The 22,146-nt window shown below is 21.7% G+C and overlaps 5 protein-coding genes across 5 annotated transcripts; 4 read left to right on the top strand and 1 right to left on the bottom strand.

Moving 5' to 3' along the window:
• Positions 1–1,432: 1,432 nt before the first annotated feature.
• PY17X_0301100 (Plasmodium exported protein, unknown function) lies at positions 1,433–4,226 on the top strand (the record flags this gene model as incomplete). Its single annotated transcript, XM_022958025.2, has 2 exons — positions 1,433–1,534; positions 1,827–4,226. The coding sequence occupies 2 exons, from the start codon at positions 1,433–1,435 to the stop codon at positions 4,224–4,226; spliced, it is 2,502 nt and encodes an 833-aa protein (XP_022811421.2).
• A 2,804-nt stretch (positions 4,227–7,030) lies between these two features.
• PY17X_0301000 (PIR protein) lies at positions 7,031–8,472 on the top strand (the record flags this gene model as incomplete). The annotated part of the gene is made up of 3 exons (XM_022958024.1): positions 7,031–7,051; positions 7,226–8,344; positions 8,425–8,472. The coding sequence occupies 3 exons, from the start codon at positions 7,031–7,033 to the stop codon at positions 8,470–8,472; spliced, it is 1,188 nt and encodes a 395-aa protein (XP_022811420.1).
• Positions 8,473–11,412: 2,940 nt separating this feature from the next.
• On the bottom strand, positions 11,413–12,845 carry PY17X_0300900 (fam-a protein; the record flags this gene model as incomplete). The annotated part of the gene is made up of 6 exons (XM_022958023.1): positions 11,413–11,436; positions 11,581–11,814; positions 11,895–11,998; positions 12,164–12,233; positions 12,329–12,566; positions 12,715–12,845. The coding sequence occupies 6 exons, from the start codon at positions 12,843–12,845 to the stop codon at positions 11,413–11,415; spliced, it is 801 nt and encodes a 266-aa protein (XP_022811419.1).
• Positions 12,846–16,366: 3,521 nt separating this feature from the next.
• Positions 16,367–17,533, top strand: PY17X_0300800 (PIR protein; the record flags this gene model as incomplete). Its single annotated transcript, XM_022958022.1, has 3 exons — positions 16,367–16,381; positions 16,479–17,378; positions 17,468–17,533. The coding sequence occupies 3 exons, from the start codon at positions 16,367–16,369 to the stop codon at positions 17,531–17,533; spliced, it is 981 nt and encodes a 326-aa protein (XP_022811418.1).
• A 2,740-nt stretch (positions 17,534–20,273) lies between these two features.
• Positions 20,274–21,429, top strand: PY17X_0300700 (uncharacterized protein; the record flags this gene model as incomplete). Its single annotated transcript, XM_719120.1, has 3 exons — positions 20,274–20,288; positions 20,410–21,252; positions 21,340–21,429. 3 exons carry the CDS (start codon positions 20,274–20,276, stop codon positions 21,427–21,429), a joined length of 948 nt encoding a protein of 315 aa, XP_724213.1.
• Positions 21,430–22,146: the final 717 nt, after the last annotated feature.

The raw sequence follows: 22,146 nt of genomic DNA, 5'->3' as shown, positions 1-22,146 counted from the left end.
AACTAAAATAACATATAAATGTTTTATATAAATGTTTTATATAAACGTTTTATATAATTGCATATGATTTTTTTTAATAAATATATATAATATTAACCTAATGAAACGAATACAATATATATTCATATTAAATTAATAGATTTTTATTTCGATGTTTATTAATTCATTTCTGAATTTTTCTCTATACAACAGTATATATGATAGAAAAAAATATTTATAGAGAATTATTTAATATAAAAAAATAATGTATAAATTCCAAAATTTATATTTAACGACAGTCAGAAATATAACTATGTATAATATATAAATTTTGTAATAAAAAAAATGAAAATAATATTATTTATTTTGTTTTACAAAAATTAGATCATAAATATTTACTACCATGTCATATAGATTAAGTTAGCTAAACCTTTTATTAAATAACAATTTTATATAATAAATTTAAAGAACAAATCAAAACAGGTACAATATATATTTAGAACGGTAGTATGTTGTATTTAATAATTTTTACGACTAAAATTATTTATTCATTTCGTTATTTTATATATATTTGTTAAAGTAAACAGTTAAATTGGGGTTTATATTTAAATAATAAAAAATCATAAAAAATAATAAAACATAATAAAACATAACAAAAAATAATAAAAAATAATAAAAATAAAAAAAAGCAATAAAAAATAATAATAATAATATTATTATTAATAATAAATGTCAGTATCCCCAACATGAATATTAAAAAAAATGTATCTTTTATACATGTTATATTTTTTTTAGCATGCACGATTATTAACTTAATGAGTGATCTACATTTTAACATCGGTATAGTATATATTATTTATAAATGTTTTTTATATACGCCTATAAAAATAAATTATCTAAAAATATTCTGCTTATTATTTTGATTTTCTAGAACAATGCGCGCATTATATTCGTGCTTTATGAAAAAATAATTAAAATAAATTGGCATAAAAGAGAAAAAAAAAAAAAAAAAAATTTATATAATTATAGAATAAATAGAAAAAAAATGAATATAATTGTATTGTTCTAAAACCGAAAAAAACAATACATATTAAATATAATAAAAAATAAAAAATATATAAAATATGTTTATTTGTATTGTTGATATATAGTTGTAGGCTTTTATTCATATGTTATTAACAAATATATGTTAAATATTATTTATTTTAAAAAAATTTTTAAATTAAGATAGAGTATAAAGAAAATAAAATAATGAAAGTCACATCTAAATATAATATATAAGTTAGTATTTATTATTTTGTCATATAAAACATATGTAATAATTTGTTAATATTTTATAAAACATATAGTAGTTGTTGGCTTATGCCATCTATAAATAGTAAATTAAAATATACAAATATAATAATATTGTCAAAAACATAAAATAACAAAAAGAACTTTTATTGTTTCAAAAATGGAGCATGAAAGTAGCAAACCAGATAAAAAGAAGAAATTTCTAAATATCAAATTATGCGTTTTGTCCATTCTAATATTAGGGATTCAATATTATAACAATGTAAGTTGTGAAATATAAATAATAAAACATAAGAGTTAATGATATATATATTACATATAAGTATGGGTTGTATATATATATATATATAATTTGGGCATTACCAATATGTGAATATGTTTTCATTTTACTTAAGTTTTATGTTTATTATTCATGATGTAATTAAATAAATATATGACTATCATATAATATTCTAACACCATATATTGAATCTCGTATTTGTTATTAAATGTGGTTTGATCCTTAGTTTATCTATAATATATACTATATATATTTTGCTTTCTTATTTTTTCAGGATAAAATATCATTTAATAATACAGAAATAAATAATAACTCAGCAATTTTCTCTTTTAAAAATGATCGTAATTTGGGTGAATCAACAAAGAATCGTAATAAATTAAAAATAAAAAAAAAATATGTATCTGATGATGAATCAGATGATGAATCCGAAGAAGAATCCGACGAAGAGTCAGAAGAAGAATCAGAAGAAGAATCCGACGATGAATCAGAAGAAGAAGAATCAGACGATGAATCAGAAGAAGAAGAATCAGACGATGAATCAGAAGAAGAAGAATCAGAAGAAGAATCAGATGACGAATCAGATGACGAATCAGATGATGAATCTGATGATGAAAAAATGAAAAAAAAATATAAAAATAAAAAAAAAGATAGTAAATCATATAAAAAAATGATTAAAGAAAACTATGGTGGTTCGAAACCTAATCACCCAACTTTTCCACCAAAATCTGCGTTACAAAAAGGGGAAATATCATCAATCCCTAATCTTCCATTTCCAATTCCACCAATACCAGGTATGCCAATGCCAGGAATGCAAGGAATGCCAATGCCATCAGAAGATGAAATGAAACAAATGTTAAAAATGTTCGGGCAAGCAATGCAACAACAAGGTCCACCAAAAAACTCACAACAACCAGGACCATCAATGCCAAACCTACCATTCCCAATCCCACCAATACCAGGCATGCCAATGCCATCAGAAGATGAAATGAAACAAATGTTAAAAATGTTCGGAAAAGCAATGCAACAACAAGGTCCACCAAAAAACTCACAACAACCAGGACCATCAATGCCAAATCTACCATTCCCAATCCCACCAATACCAGGAATGCCAATGCCATCAGAAGATGAAATGAAAGAAATGTTACAAATGTTCGAACAAGCAATGTCACAAGGAAAACCACAATCAGGCCCACCAATGCCAGAAGCATCAACATCAGAAGCATCAACATCAGAAGCATCAACATCAGAAGCATCAACATCAGAAGCATCAACATCAGAGGCATCAACATCAGAGGCATCAACATCAGAGGCATCAACATCAGAGGCATCAACATCAGAGGCATCAACGTCAGAATCATCAACGCCAGAGCCATCAACATCAGACTCACAACAACCAGGCATGTCAATACCAGGCCTACCATTCCCAATTCCACCAATACCAGGTATGCCAATGCCATCAGAAGATGAAATGAAAGAAATATTAAAAATGTTAGGAAAAGCAATGCAACAAGACCAATCAACATCAGACTCACAACAGCCAAGCATATCAATACCAGGCATACCATTCCCAATTCCACCAATACCAGGTATGCCAATGCCATCAGAAGATGAAATGAAAGAAATATTAAAAATGTTAGAGCAAAAACTGCCACAAGGAAAACCACAAGAAATGCAACAAGAAATGCCACAAGAAATGCAACAAGAAATGCCACAAGAAATGCAACAAGAAATGCCACAAGAAATGCCACAAGGAAGACAACAAAAAAGACAAGGAAAATCACAAGGAAAATCACAAGGAAAATCACAAGGAAAATCACAAGGAAGACAACAAGAAAGACCACGAGGAAAACCACAAGAAAGACCACAAGAAAGACAACAAGAAAGACCACAACCAGGCCAAGCAATACCAAACATACCATTTCCAGTGCCAGGGATGCAAGGAATGCCAATGCCATCACAAGATGAAATGAAACAAATGTTAAAAATGTTCGGAAAAGCAATGCAACAACAAGGCCGACCAATGCCAGGAATGCCAGGAATGCCAGGAATGCCAGGAATGCCAGGAATGCCAGGAATGCCAGGAATGCCAGGAATGCCAGGAATGCCAGGGATGCCAGGAATGCCAGGGATGCCAGGAATGCCAGGAATGCCAATGCCATCACAAGATGAAATGAAACAAATGTTAAAAATGTTCGGAAAAGCAATGCCAGGAATGCCAATGCCACCACCAGGTGATCTAAGTCAAATGTTAAAAATGTTTGGACAAATGATGCAACAAGGAAACCCAGGAAGTGGCCATCATGGACGTGGTAAAAAACAGAATATGCCACAAATGCCAGGTATAAGTCAATTACTACCAATGATGAATATGCTTGGTTTACCAGGTGTAAACCCTTTTAGTAAACCATCATCAGATACAAACTGTGATTGCTCTGATTGCAGGAAAAATGCAAAAAAAATGAGTAAAAGAAAAAAACATAAACGAGGTGGTCTAAATATGCCTATTGTATCAATGATTACTAAACAAGCCCTTGAATATATTCCAGTAATGTTACCATTAATTCCAACATTTTTGTTGATGTTTTCTGGAACTAGATTTACATATGTAGTATTATATACACTATCCTTAATAAAGGATGCCTACAATTTTATACAAAGTAAAGGACTTTTTTAAAAAGTTAGTTATTAAATAAAACCCTATGGATGTGTAAATAATACTAAAATGACACAGTATTCCTTATATGTATTTCAAAGAATATTAAACATTTTTTTTGTAATTTGTCGAATTTTTAAGATTATGTTTTTTTTTATTAATTTAAATTCATATATTTTAAATGATCCTTAATTAATCTATATTATTTATAAAATTGTAAAATTTATGTAACAAGTAAATTAACTCATTTTTCTATTTTTATGGCATTATTTTAAGGCTGATATCAAATATAATTTATAGCTAAATTTTCCTGTGTTTATCGAATTTTTTAAAATGTAACAATATTTATTTTTCTATGCATATTTGTTAAATGTGTATAATACATTATTAATCTAAAGAATATGTTTATTATAATTCCCGATTTTAACTTAAAAATTAATTATAATATTGCCAAAAAAGGCGAAAACATTAAAAGAATCATATAAAATTTTTTTTTTCATAATTTATAATATTTTTTTCTGACTTGTTCATATAACTTAATTATGGTTAAAGTATAACATCAATGTTTTATTTTTTAATATAAAACGTTGTCTGTCCATATATAAGAGTTCCATTATGCTAAATCATAATTAGCTACTATTTAAAAAATTGTAATAGTTATATCTGTGACTGTATTATATATATTAATAACAAAAAGACACTATATATATTAGATGAATTTGTTTAGCTCTTTATTATAAATAATATTATTCTGTTGGATTTTTAATTAATATGAATAGGCATGAATTTTATTTATATACTATAAAGTCTTAGTATGCATTTGTCATACAATATTTTTTAAGTTGTTTTATTTTGAGGTAAATATCAATATAAATTTGATTTTATAATACTAATAATGAAACATAACGTCATATCTGAATCTAAATATATATACTTCTATTCTAAATGAGCATACTACTCTATATAATCATTTTCTATATTTAAATTCAATTATTATTGCGCCTTTTTCTATATTGAAAATTAATGCACTATGATTATATATCATCAAATATATATATTTTTTGTTCCGAGCATATTCTTCAATAATTAAAAAAAATTATATATATAAAACTAACATTATATATACTGGCATACATCTATATAAATACTTAACTTATTACATTAATAATTAGACATTGAATTATTACTTAAATATGAATATCATGGCATAGATGCAGATATAGTTGTAGTTATAGATGTAGAACAATACATTGTATATGTATTATTAATATCTCTATATGTTATATACATATAAATTCATAAACTTACATTAAAAATTATGTATTTTTACAAAAAATATTTATATTCATTTAAATTTTATATTATATAAACAATTTTCACTGCATGCATTAATTATATCTACGTATTATACAATGAAATAATAAATAAATATGTTATTAAATACAAAAAAATGTATATCATTTTTATTTTATCCAGTTATATGAATGTAAGTTCATTATATGTTCTATAAGTTTATAATCGGATTGAAATTTTGTATAAAAAAAATAATGAAATATTTTAATGTGTATATTTTATAATTAACTCTACTTTCAATATGAAATTTCAACTACTAAAGCTACCAAGTAAAATAATCTGAATTCTATTAATTATTATTTTTTTTCATCAAAATTATGTTATTGTGCATCAAAGAAAAAATAATATTTCATTATAAGCATATATAATATATTTTTATATTCTTATTGATAAATATGAGAATGTGAATTATATATTATAGATGACTGTATCTCTACGATATAACCTATTGTTACATTCGAATATATAATGCAATATTATAATAATATTATATATAGATGCATATATCATTGATTATTATCATAAAATATTCATTTGTAAATTTTATTAGAATACTTTTAAGAAAAAATAATAGTAAATAACAGTATAGATGAATATTGCAAACTACATTTAATAAATAAGAAAGAAAAATAAACATTAGAATATGAAAAGGAATATTATAAGACAAAATAAATTAGAAACAATGAACTAATAATAAATATAAAATAAAATTAAATTGAAATAATTATATTAATTTTTATTTTATAATTTAACATTAAATTCCTTATTATATGATTTTTTAAAAAATGTCCACCCCAATTTATATATTAAAATAAATTTAGAAATAGTAGTTGTATATAAATAATGACATTATTATTCTATAATATTATTTTAGGTTATCTATGTTGACTAAAATAAATATATATATTTTATATTATTTGTTTATAAAACTAAATTAGGTTAATTTAAAAAAATGAGTTTTAGATTTGATAGAAAACATATTAAAAATATAAAATATGTTATGTAGAATAATATGATATATAAATTTATTATATAAAATAATGAGACATGCATATTATGTTAACAATTCTAATAATAATATATTTATAGTATTATTTTTTGGAAAGTATATTTTTAAAAAACATAAAGAACAAATCTTTGTTACTACATGTAGATTTGTAAATATAAGGATATATTTTTTATTTAAATTTATTAAAATAACACACAACATTCTATAATTAGTATTAAATATGATATTATTAAAAGTAGTGATATTATGAATTAATTTAATTTTATAAATATGACAAAAATGTTTTAAGCAAATATTTTTTTTAAAGTATTTGGCTAGATGCTCACAAAGAGTAAATATTATGATAATTCGTTGTATTATTGTATCATATTAATATAAATTTTAAATAACCAAAGATATTTTTAATTATATAGAGAGTCCAAATAACTATAAAATTTATTTTGATATATTATGTAAAAATAATATGATGCCACATAATCTACAAGTAAAAATTATATTCTATTATAATGTCTAAGGATGCGACAAATCCATATTTTTTAATAACATTTTACCCTTTATTTTTTTTTATTTTAAATTGTTTATAAATTATAATTAAATTTTATTTTAATAGTATATTCATTAATACATACTTTTATTCACTTTTAAAATATTTTCTTAGTGTGAAACATTTTCTAAGGCTGATAAGCATTTTTCAGATATAAGCCCCGATTTTAGTAAATTGAATTTTACAAATGAATTACCCATGTTATATTCACTTTATGATCAGATAGAAAGTACAGACAAATATAATGCCTATTCTGAAGAAATTGACACTTTAGGTATATGGTTAATTCAAAAATTATTAGTTATTTATAAGGAGACTTTAATTTACGAAAATTATAGGAATTGTTATGACTATATTATGATGCATTTGAGCAATAAAACACATCTAATGAAAAATGATGAAAACTTCCATCTAAATACATCTTATCAAAAACAGTTAGATGCGTTTTCATTAAAATTGAATTATTTATTTTTCTTAGATTATAATAATAAATATATTAGACAGTTTTATATATTATTTGATAAAGTATGTAATATAATTAATGAATATACAGAAAATGGTTATTCAAACAAAGATGTTGTGGGTAGTTCTTTAAAATGTATGAATATGTATAGAATCTTTTATAACACTCTTAATAAATGTAATTCTCATTTTTATTTATTGGAAAATTTAAAAAAATATTACAACGAATTTATAATTTCTTCTATTAATGATAATATAAATGAAAAAAGAAATTTCAATTTGGATACAAAATTAAAAAAGATTACAAATTGTAATGAAAATAATTCATATTTTAAAAAACCTACTGAGGAATTGGGGCATCAATGTTCAAGATATCAAAATAGTAATCCATATAGTGAAAAAGAAAATTCGGTGAATATATTAGATGATTCAAAATTTGTATTAAAATATTTGAATACATCAGATCATAAAAAGGAAATAGGAACAAACGAATTCTATAAAACATATATTGAATCATTTAATTCACAAAAAAATCATGGGATTGAATCAGGAAATCAATCAGAAATATCATCGTGTGAATTAAAAAATACCAAAGAAAATAAAATTTGTGAATTAGTATGTCGTATGGAGGAATTATTAAATCCTGGAATCGGATTAAAACGAAATGGATTCCCATCAATATATTGTACAAATATTTATAACGAAAATAGGATAAACAATATTGCAATAATATCCATTGCAATAGTCACTGTTTTATCAATTGTATATAAGGTAAATAATATGAAATTAGTAAATATAATATTTTTTAAATATTTCTTCACTATAATATATTTTGCTCATTTTTGTTTTAGTATCTATCATTTGATTGTCCAGAAAAACTGAAGAAAAAAAAAAGATGAAAAAGGTTATAAAATCGGTTAATGGGAAAAAAATGAAAAACCAATACAAAGATGTTCTATGAGAAAGGATTGGGCAGATAATTGTGAATTCAGTTAGTGAAAAAAACCAAAGAGATTGATTATAATTAAATTTCAAAAAAATATATATTATTAAATATACCTGGGCAGAGCCTATATTATTTATTATGTTATCTTTTCGTTAGTTTGTTTTGTATATAAAAAAAAATAAGATTCTTTATAATGATAAATTTAATTAATAACTTATGCTTTTTGTAAAATGATAAATTCATAGGTAGAAGACTATGAATTTAAAAATCAATATAAATGTTAAACAATAATAAATTCGTTTATTATTATAAATAATTAAACTCATTAGATTGATTAAAAGATATATTTACGTAATATTTTAATACAAAATTAAATATTTTAATATTCTATATAAATATGATGTTGTTCGGAATTTTCATTTATTTGTCATATATATTTGTGTTCTATAATTCAAAAAAACATTTTTTACAAAATTTGTAATTTTTTCTGACAAAAATAATACTAAAAATGTTTTAAATGCAAAAGTGATCCCTCAATCCTTGTCAGATGTTACATTATTTATTTTCTATACAAATTCAATAAAGGTTATATAAAAATATATTTTTTAACTTTTAAAATGATACTATAATGATTTGTTTCTATTCGCTGAAATAGTATGTATATAATAATAAAAGTTTTATGCAATATGCTTTTGTATAATATAAATTGAATTATATAGAAATAAAAATAAAGTTATTAGACACATTAAAATGGATTATAAATTTATTTATATTGATTAAAAATAATATAAATTTATGTAATTTGCATAGAAAATGAAGTATGTAACTTATTTTGTAAATGTTATAATTTTAGAAAATGACTATTTATATACTTTTAGGGATTATAGTAATAATAGAACTTTTTAATTTTTAGATTTATACAGTATTTAATTTTTTGAGGGACGATCATCAAAACGTAGGATATAAATATATTCCTTTTCTATGTTCAAACATACTTTAAATTCGTTATAAAATTATATCAATTTTTATAATAAAGTTATACCATATTTTATTAATAATAGTCATTTTGCATAAAATGGATCATATATTTAATCAAAAATGTATTAAGCATTCCTCTATTTAAGGTAATTTAGCTAATTAGCATAAACACAAATAAAACCTTTTTTTAGTAATAACATTATTTTATTATTCCATATTAATTTAATTATTGATAAACATAATATGTTTAATACGGTCAATGTGTGATATAGGAGACTCATTTACAGGATATATTTTGTCAGCATATATATTTTACATAAAATATAATATGATACTAATTAATATACAAATTTAAAATGAAATTCCATTATAATGGTTATACGTTTGATATATTTATTTTTTTTAAAGATATATAATTTTATTGGATTATTTGATAATTTATTATCTATATATTACTAATAAATTTAATGGCATTTTGTTAAATCTGTTTAAAATTCCTTCATAGTGCAAAAGGTTTGAAAATCTCAGGATAGGTTTTCACGATGAATTGAATGCATTTGAAAAATATGATTTTACAAATAGTTTATTTAAGGAATATTGTCCTAAAAGATAATGCAATACTGATACCTATATAGCTAACGATGATTGTGTATGTTTATTTAATTATTTTTTCGATAAACTTGATACTTAATTTGATCCTAATAATTATAAGGATGAAACTGTATGTATAATGATATGGTTAAGTTATATATTAATCCTGAAGTTACATGACGAAATCACGAATTTAATAAATTTTCATTCTAAGCATATAAAAAATAATATGGAATATATAAGGGTATAAATAAAGACGGGGGTATAATACTATCAAGGAGCATATAAATGTAAAAATTGATTTACTGAGTATTTATATTAAAAATATGCCTAAATTTTACGATTTATTTAAATTATTATGTAATATGTATACTAATAATACGAAGGAAATTTCAAACACCAAGAAAAACTGTGAACATGCAATAATTTTGTAGACAAATATAATAATATTGAAGTCAATCCACATATTTATGTACTAACTATTATATCATTATAATAATTTAAAAATTAATTATTCTAGAAATGATGATAAATGTAAAATTTTCCAGAATTTTCACTGGAAATAAAATCTTACATTTATCACAAGGATTGGAATCACTATTATCAAGTTCATTGATAAAAAATATACTAATTTTAATTTCATTTACATTTATTGTAATATAAATTCGTTTAGGAATTGCACATAAGGTATATAAAATTAAATGAAAACATAATATTTAAAATATATATCATCACTACAAAATTAACATTTATTTTTTACGATTTTTATATTAGCATTCATCATTTGACTTTCGAAAAAGGCTTCAAAGACTCAATTTAAGAATCAAAAAAAGAAAGAGGGAAAATATATTACTAATAGATTATTCAGATGATATAAATTGATATAATTAAGACATGTCTTATTTGGAGATAATTTTTAATGAAAATTATTTGGTTTATAAGAACAATTAAAATCATACAAATAGTAAATGAAAAATACAACTTATCGATTTTGAGTATAAAAAATGAATTATCATAATAATGTGAAAATGTTGCCATAAAGAAATATTTTTCATAAATTATAATACTTACGTTTGCGATTCTCAAGAAATTAATATATATATAGATGCATCTTCTATTAAAAAGGCATGAACAAAAATATATAAACTTTTTTAAAACGGAAAAATATGTTTTACAATGGTAATTTAAATAAATACCATTCATGAAAATAAATCGTTTTATTAACACAAATCATATAATATTACGGTGGTGAGAAATATATTTAAATACATGTTTATATATGAGGGAAAAAATAATCTAGAACTTTTACAATAACACATTTTTGTTAAAAGGAAGCATGTCCATTAATCTAAGAAAAAAAGCATAAATGGATGAATATATAAAATGTTTAAATTTTTTACAAATTATAAATATGTGCATTTATTTAAAAGAATATTTTTTTAATAACTGTTGAAATAAATTATTATGTTATTAAAATTTGTATATCGCTTACAGATTCGACATAGGTGATATTAACAAATTTGTCTTTATTTTCAATGAGGTACCCAGCTAAGTTAACAAAAGTTTTTTTTAATTTTCCATTTTTAATATCATCTTCAGAATCAATGTCAGTTTTGAATAAATTTGCGTTTTCTATTATTTCGTTTTGATAGTATTTTTCATTTTTACTGTTGTGATCATTTATATCTGCTGACGAATAGGCAATTATAGTTGCGTCTTCTGATATCTACAAAATTAATAAAAGTGTATTTGAATAATGTGAGAAATACGATTTATAACGAAATAGAAAAGGAAAGGTTTTCTTACCTCAACCTTTGTAGCTAAAGCATGAAAATATTTCTGGCGGTGTCCAAATTTTTTTTTGTAACGTTGTAGTATAATTATTAAATTTGGAGTGTATACACGGGCAACTTTAAAAAAAATAATAATTTCGTATTATGTAAAAATATCATGAATTTGAAGATATGGGAAACAATAAATAGTATCATATAACAATGGCAATAATAAATCATGAAATATCGAATAAATAGTAACAATAATATGTTGATTTGACTAATTATTTATGTTTTTTATACTTTTAACAGAGTCCGTATTAATAAAAGTGGCATGATCGGGATCCCAAAACATGTTTACTACTTGATTATACTAATGGAAACAAATAGAAACATATGTATATAAATTATAATAATTTTTTAATTTTAATTTGGTTTATAATTTTAATATTGTTCATTAATTGATACCATATCGGAACCATACACTTTAAAAGTAATTTTTAGAACATCTGTATGGTCTTTATGTTTTTTTTTATAAAAAAACATACGGGAGTAATGATTATTTCCATATAGTTCATAACCATCATCACTTTTAGCATGATACTCTAAATGTGTTACAGCTTCGTTCATAAGATTTTCTGCATTTATAGTTTCTTCGGGATTGGTACATAATAAGTGCTTGTTTTTTTCATATATTTCTTCTGGACTATCATTGATCAAAATGGACATATTTTTTGTGTGCACAAAAATAAAGTTATTGTATTGATATTATAACATTGTTAAACAGATGTATATTTAATATGCTCATAATGAAATATGCAATACACATTATATATATTGTTGTATTTTCTTACGTATAATAATGGTGTGTTGAGTTAGATGTCGTAGATGTTTTTGGAGCAAGCTCAGTTGCAAGAGCTTTATTATTCACATATAGGGAGATGGTTAAAAGAAAAAAAACAATTTGAATATAAAATTTATTCATTTTTGAAGTTTACAAACAAAATATTAAAATATATATTAGTATTTTTTTAGTTAAAAATTAACAGCTCGAAAAATAAGCACAGGTATAATTAAAGTTGAAGCTAATAATTTTCTCCAATAAAGTATAAAAAACTATTATTTAAATGACAAAATGAATATTTTATCAGATTTATAAGTTTAATGTATTTTTATTTAAATAATTCAACCACAAGACGACGTCAATAACAGAAGTTTTCATAAATAATGAATATCAAAAATATTATGATTCACAACCTCATTAATATTATAATATTTAAAAATTAATAATTTTAATTATATAAATGATATTTTTAACATATAACATTATGAATACACAAGTTTTATATTTTTATAATTGACTAAACTCAATTCAAAATTTATAAAATTTTCCATTATGTATGGAACTACACATATATTTATATATAATAGAAAAAAAACAATGTTGCTTTTACCTAATAGAAAATCAACCATTTAAAATAAAAATATAAAAGTAAGAAAATAATAAAAAAATATATATGTGTTTCAATATAATTATATATACTTACATTAATAAATAAACGACCAGGGTAATATAAATATTATATTAAAATAATTATTTTGACATATTTCCCATTTGTTTTACAAAATTTCCATGATAATGGATAGTTTTTTATATAAAATATATCTATTATATTTTTAAATATTAAAATAATTAAATTAATATGAGAAATACAGTTAATTTTATATATCATTAAGCTACAATAAAAATAATATTTTTTACTTCATTATAATAATAGTGTGATAAAATTTATATTATGAGAATCACACATTCTGTGATTTTTTATTACTTTGAATACAAATTTTACTAAATAACATTTTTCTAACAAAATTCTTAATTTTATAAAAATTATTTATTTGTAGTAATATTGACAACCATTTTTTTTTATAAATTAATACAAATTACCAATTTCCTTTTAATAGTAAAACAAAGAATATATAAAATTAAAAAAAATGCAAATAAATAAAATATAAAAATAAAATATTGAAACATAAAGTTGTAAAATCAAGAAATATATATACACATACATAAAATTAATTTATTTTTTAACTCTAATATTATTGATACCGAGGTGTTCTTGTTTTATGGGTCAAGGTTCTATATTATGTGTTATAGTTTTGCTCTATGGAATCTATGTTTTGGGTTTGGGTTATATTTTTATTAATTTGTTTATAATTTTATCATATTTATTTGTCTATAAAGGGTGATTAAATATATATACCATCCCCCCCATGTTTAATCGCGAAATGAAGTTCAAATATACACCTTCAAAAGGAACATAGCCATTAATATGAAAGGGATCGCAAAATATTTTTTCATAAATTATAACATATATAGTTGAGTGTTCACGTCGATTTAATATGATTAAAATGATTAAAATAAAATGTCTATATTGCATATATTAATATAGAAATTGTTATGTATGATTTCATATTATGGAATATAATAATTGACTATTATATAAAACTTGTTAATCAGGGACTATATTGAATTATGCATATCATAATATGTTTCTTTATTTCATGAAACATTTTATATAGTAAAACTTATTATTTGTATCATATTTATTTTGGTTCAAATCGTATTTTTATAACCGAAGAGTATAATATTTTTATATATGAGGCTATAACGTACAATTGCGTTCGCTTTGAATATTCCTATACATTATAATATGTCTTCAGGTTAATGGGTATATTTTTAATGTTAATTATGCATACTACTAATGTATAATAAATAATAATATAATATAGATTCATAAATATCAATCGAGAATCTACAATATAACATAATCTATAAATTATTGTTATACTTCTAACATTTTTTGAAGTTTTAATTGTAGTTACTATTATCTTTTGGTATTTCCTTTCATTTGTATTAATAGAAGTTGATTTATACGCTTTAATTTATTTATCATAAAGGCATAATAGTAGATTAATCACTATTAACTTTTAAATTTTGAGGTATAAATATATTATATTTTAAAATAGTTAAAAAATAAAATATAAGTATATTAATAAAAGTTCATATCATATTTTGTTCTAATAATTATAAATAATATGATATATAGAATAGCGTTGTTATTATACGCCTATACATATAATCTAATAAAATACTTTACTAATAACTAATATTAAATTTTTTTTTTATTGTGAAAACGTCATATAATTAAATATTAATTTTATCGAAAAGACACATAGTACATTATAAAGGTATCAAAGTTATATATTTGTTAAAGATCCAATTTGGGATTTGTAGTTTTATATTATAAAAAATTGGATAAATGGAGAAAAGGCTAAAGAGTCAATTCATGTTAAATTCCGTTTTATTATTCCATATTATATTGTCGTTGTTTTACCATAGAATTAATAAAATATAGAATTTTTAATAAATTATTTGAATTTGTATACATTGATAACTATAAAAATAAAATATATAAGATAAAAATGAACAATTAATAACATTTAACGAATATTTATTTAAATTTATATAGTAAAAGAGCAAATATATCTTATCTCTCTTCTCTTAAAGAGTAATATATCAACCTAATTAAGCATATTTTTATATTATACATTAAAATTTCATCAGAAGGTATTTATATGTTAATATTTAATAGTTACTAAGTATTATCTTAAAAACTATTTACATTCAAAGACTTATTTAAGCTTATAAATACGGGTTCAGTGCTAATTGTTGTTTTAACAGTGGAAATTATGCGTAAAATATATTATAAAATTATCCAATAAGTATATTTCTAAATTGAAGTTATATGAATAAAAATAAAATTATTGGACTAATTAAAATGAATTATTAATTTATCTACTTTCATTAAAAACAATATAAATTTATATAATTTGCATAGAGATGTAACATAACTTAATTTGAAAACATTATAATTTTAATAAAACATGATATATAGTATTAGAAACAAGTATATAAATATTTAATATATTTAAAAAAAATGCTATTTATATACTTTTAAGGATTATAATAATAATGGATTTCTTAATTGTTTCTGTTTTCGCAGTATATTAGTTTTGTGGCACCATTTATTAAAACAAAAGATATGACGTTGTTTATTTTCTATATTAAAGCATATGTATAAGAAGATATATTATAAATTCATTACAATGTTACTTTAAATTTTATAACAATGCTAATATGGGTATTATTAAGGATAACAATTTATGTAAAATTGTATTTATATACATATGATAAAAAATGTATTAAACACCCCAAAATAAGGCAATTTATCTAACTACCATAAACAAAAATAGAATATTCTTTTAGTAATGCTATTGTATTATTATTCCATATTAATTTAAATTAATATTAAAAATGATAATAACATGTTTAAACACAGACAATTTTATATTAAATTTCAATCATTTTATCATTTATTAAGCGTAAAATATATAAAATAATATGATGTTACATAATCTACATATTATAAAAAAAATAAAATTACAATGGATTATCGCCTGGTATATATTTTTTTTAATAAAATTTGCTTTTCATTATATTACCTATAAAATTCATTAACATATATTTTTATTATACTTTTTTAAAATTTTTTCTTAGTGTGGAAGGTTTAATACTTTAAGGGGATTTTATCCCGATGAATTAGGAAAATCTACAACGCTCAAGTTTCATGATAATGGTAGAATTAGGGACTATTGCCCTAATGATGGCTCGGAAAAAAATGAATGTAAGACAGATCTCGATAAAATTAAGGCTTTATTTTTATGGTTATTTAAACAAAATATTATTAGTAGGATTTGTAGTTTAAGTACAGATCAGCCTAAAGTATTTATTATATACATTATAATATGGTTAAAATTTAAATTAAATCAAATTTCCCATCACAATATCACCGAAATTAAGGACTATTATAATAATTATATAGAAAATAGTAAGGATTATACTAATTGTAATGAACATGATAATGATTGTTGTAGTACATTAAAAGATCAACTAGGACATGATACTTTTAAGGATTTCATAAAAGAAAACGAATATTTCATGGATATGGATATGGGTATGGACAATATTTCTAATTTTTATTATGCATTTAAATCATTATGTAACATGCATACTGAATGTAATTCACAAAATCCAGATCTTGTAAACTTTTCGAAATATGTTAAGGAATTTGGTGAAAAATATGAAAAACTTAATAACGATTCTAATAATACTGATGGAAGTTCACATAGACAAATATTGTCTATTTTATCAAATGATTATGACAGTTTTAAAACGAAATATAAGGATGCTCAATGTTGCAAATCTTCATCCCTTCCAACGATAGGAAACAAAAAAATTATTGTAAAAGGTTCTGGAGAAACTCTTGTACACAATTCTGAAGAAACTCATGCACAAAATTCTGAAGCTATACCACAAAGTCCGTCGATAGGAAACAAATTATTTATAGTTTTATCGATATTTGCTGCAATACCAATTTTTTTGGGAATTGCTTATAAGGTAAATAATATAATATTTAAAAATGATTTTAATTATATATATGTAAACATTAACAAATAAATCATACACTTCTTAACATTTTATATTAGTATTCGTTATTTGGATTTCGGAAACGAACCAAAAAACAACATTTAAGAGAAAAGCTAAAAAAATAAAGAAGAAACTGGATCATAAATATAATTAGAATAGTGATTATTTCAGGAATAGTAATAATGATTAATATATGTTAAGTAACTGTCTATTTGGAAATAATTTAGATAATAATTTTTATATAGTTTTTATGTTGGTTAGGGTTAAGTATTATATCTTTATTTGATTTTTTAAAATTTGATAATATTTGTTAGTTTAAAGAATTGTTTTAAATATATATATAGTAAACAAGTTATTAAAAATATGTATAGGATAAGTTGTAGTTTTTAATATATATATTAAGTCTAAATATGTAAGAAAAAATGAGGATGAAAAGGAGCAATAAAGAAATATATTTTGATAAATTATAAGAATTTTATTTCGTGTTAATATAATTCAATTGTAGATCCGATGAACTATTTACTTTTTCTATTTTATTGTTAAATTGGGGGTATTGGTTTATGGGGCAATTGATCGAATATTGGAATCGATATAGAAAGACGACTCCAAAGTATCAATTTGGTCCTAGAAGAGAACGCTGATTTAAATAATTACAATATTTAATATGAAAAACTGAGGGAGGGGAATTGGAAGAAAATATTTTATTATGATTTCCTTCCTCAGTGACATCAGAACTGAATGATAAATGAGTAATAGATTTGAATGGAATAAAATTATAAAGTCCTATTTGGAGGAAATATATATATGGGAAAGAAGTTATGTTACGTTAAAGATATATTTATTTTAACACCTATTATTTTAGGAATTATGTACAAAGTAAATAAAAAGTTATGAAGTATACAATTTTTAAAATATTTCTTCATTATAAAATATTATATATTTTTACTATTTTTATGCTAGTATTTGCCATTTGGATGGAGAAAGGAATTGAAAAAAAAACATGAAAGAGGTGATAAATTTGGTTTTTGGAAAGAAAACTGAAAAGAGAGTCATAAACTCAACTGATGGAAAAAAACAAATGCAAATAATTGTAAATTCATCTACTCAAAAAACAAACTAAAAAATCTATAAATTTCGTTTGTGGGGGAAAATACCCATCATTAAATATGTACAAACTTGTGCATGTCGATCCTGCACCATTTATTAATTTATTTGTTTTGTTATTTTTTTTTTATAAAAGAAAAAACGATTTTTTGGAATGATAAATTTAATTAATATCTTATATTTTTTGTAAAATAAAAAAGTTCAGATGTTTATGGCTCTGACTTTAAAATTCAATATAAATATAAAAATGATAAATAAGTAAATTCGTTTATTATTATTATTATAGGTAAATAAACTCATAAGTATAATAAAAAAATATATGCATGTGTAATAATATAAATATATGTATTTAATAATCTAATAAAATGTTGTATAACCGATTCTTTTGGTTTCCATTATAATATTTTTCAATAATTATAAGAGTAACAGTAATTACTAATATACTGAATGGCTAAAAAATATATATTTTATAAAATCACTTATTGAAAAAATTCATAATAATAGTTTTAAAAAATATAATAATTAATCCCTAAATCCTTGTTATATATACATACAAAGTTTTTTACGTATATTCAGTAAAAAAAGTATAAAACTGGATATTTCCTATAATTAATAGTTGTATTATTGAAATAACAAACCATTGGCATATAATAATGCATTATAAAGGTATTAATGTTATATTCTTGTTAAAGATCGAATTCGGAATATGTGGTTTTATATTTTAAAAAACTTGATAAATGGAGAAAGGGTTAAGACTCAATGTTAAATGTCATTTTATTATTGTTTAATGAATCATCTTTAACCACAAACAGCATTGTTTTATCATAGAATTAATAAAATATAGAATTTTTAATAAATTATTTGTATATACATCGATAACTGTAATTATAAAATATATGAGATAAAAATGAACAATGCATAACATTTAACGAATATTTATCTAAACTTATATATTAAAATGGCTAATATATATTATATTTCTCCTCTTAAAGAATAATACAACAACCTATTTACGCATAGTTTTCTATTATACTTTAAAATTCGCATCAATACTTATTTATGTTTTAAAGAATGGAAAAATATGCAAAATATATTATAAAATTACCCAATAAAGAATACTTCTAAATTGGAGTTTGTAGAATAAAAATAAAATTATCGGATTCATTAAAATGGACAATGAATTTATCTATATTTATTAAAAAAATATATAAATTTATGTAATTTGATAGAAAATGGAGCATGCAACCAAATTTGAAAATGTTATAATTTTAGAAAAAAATATATTATATATTATAAGAAACAAGTATATACAAATTTAATATATTTAAAAAAGATTATTTATATGGTTTTAAGGATTATAGTAATAATATAATTTTTTATTTTTTAGATTTATACAGTATTTAAGTTTAGTAAGTTGTTTTTGTTCTATATTAAAACATATGTATAAGTATATATTTTTTAAATTATTTATAAAAGTATATTAATTTTTATAATAAAGTTATACCAAATGTTAGTAAGAATAGTATTTTTTGTATAAAATGTATTATGCAATCCTCTATTTAAGTTAATTTAGCCAATTGTCATAAAATGAGTATAATATGATTTTAGTAATACTACTATATTATTATTTTATATGAAATTAAAATTAAGAATAATATGTCTAACGAAAAATAATTGCTATGTAAAGAGATTAAGTAAATACAACATATATAAATAATATCATCTCACATAATCTCCAAATGATAGCAGAATTCCATTATAATGTCTAAAGAATTGGTATATATTATGTTTCTTATATTATTCGGATGTTGCATCGCTTATAAATTACATTTATTTCCATTTTAGTAATATTTATATTAATAAATTTTTTTGTTTAATTCATAAAATATATTCGTAGTTCTCCACAATTAAAAGGCTTGACAATTGTTTTTCCCGTGAAGTATTACTTAAAGAAGGAAAATGTTGTTATGTACCATACAAAGATTATTGTCCTACCAAACAAAATGGGAAAAAGGGAGAATGTAGCACAAATTATGAAAAAATTAGTGCTGGGTTTATATGGTTGTTAGATATGTTCAAGGATAATTATGGTGATAATAGTTCTGGAAATGAAAATGCCAAATATCCTGAATATGCTATTTTATGGTTAAGTAATATACTAAATCAAACGCCAGATGAAGGAATCACCACATTAAAAGATTTTTATACTAAACATATAGAAGATAATACGTATTATACTAATTGTGATAATAATGGTAAAGATTGTAGTAGTTCATTAAAAGATGAAATAGGATATAAAAAATTTAAGAAGTTCATAAAAGCAAACGAGCATTTCACGAATATGAATATGCACACTATGGCTATGTTGTATGATGCATTTAAAATTTTATGTAAAATGTATACTGAATTTGACGAAAAAACGTCAGATTGCGAGAAATATTTGAAATATTCTAGTGAGTTTTTTAACAAATATGAAATTCTTAATAATATTGATGATATCACTGAAGGTAGTCCATATCGTCAAGTATTGTCTACTTTATTAAATGATTATGATAATTTTAAAAATAAATATAATGAAGCTCAATGTTGCAAATCTTCACCTCTCCAAACGATAGAAAAAATGCAAGCTTCTGCACGAAGTTCTGAATTTACATTATCAAATTTGTCGATAGAAAAAAAATTATCTATAGTTTTATCTATATTTGGGGCAATAGTACTTTTTTTGGGAATTTCTTATAAGGTAAATAATAAGAAATTAAAAAAAAAATTATTATATATATGTAAACATTAACAAAGAAAACGTATGCTTCTTAACATTTTATATTAGTATTCGTTATTTGGAATTCGCGAAAGAGCTCAAAAACATTTAAGAAGAAAGCTAAAAAAATTAAGAAGAAAATGGATAATTAATATATGATTCGAAGAAAGTGACTATTTCAGGAATAGTAATAATGATTTATATATTTTAAGAAGTCGTCTATTTGGAAATAATTTTTGAATAACTTTTATATAGTTTTTATGTTATGGAACCCATATTCGGGTTAGGGTTAAGTATTATATTGCATTTAATTTTGTATAATTTGAACACTAATTAAATATATATACTATATCCGTATGTTCAATATCAAGATTAAGTCCAAATATTCGCCCCCCAAAGGGTACTTCCGTTAATATGAAAAGTGCCACATTACATTTTTTCATAAAGTATAATATATATAATTGAGTGTTCATTCCGATTTAATATGATTAAAAAAAATGCCTATATTGTATGTATTAATGTAAATATTGGTTATATCATAATTGCCTATTATATAAATTTTTTTAATCTATTGTTATATCAAATTATGTATAACATAACATGTTTCTTTATTTGATGAAACATTTTATTTAGTAAAACTTATTATTTGTATCATATTGTTTTAAATTAAATTATATTATACCAAATGATCTATAATAATAGCATTATATATAAAGCTTGGTATGAATTATAATTAGATTAACTTTGAATATTCATCTAGATTACAATATATATTCATGTTAATATGTTGGTTTTTAAGATTAATTAAAGATACTACTAATGCATAATAGATATTCATAAAATATAGATGTATGGTATATCGATCGAGATTCGATA

This window comes from Plasmodium yoelii (assembly GCF_900002385.2).
Source record: "Plasmodium yoelii strain 17X genome assembly, chromosome: 3".
In the NCBI taxonomy this organism is placed as follows: Eukaryota; Apicomplexa; class Aconoidasida; order Haemosporida; family Plasmodiidae; genus Plasmodium; species Plasmodium yoelii.
The sequence above is the reverse complement of the archived record's forward strand: the minus strand, read 5'-3'. Positions and strand labels throughout refer to the sequence as shown.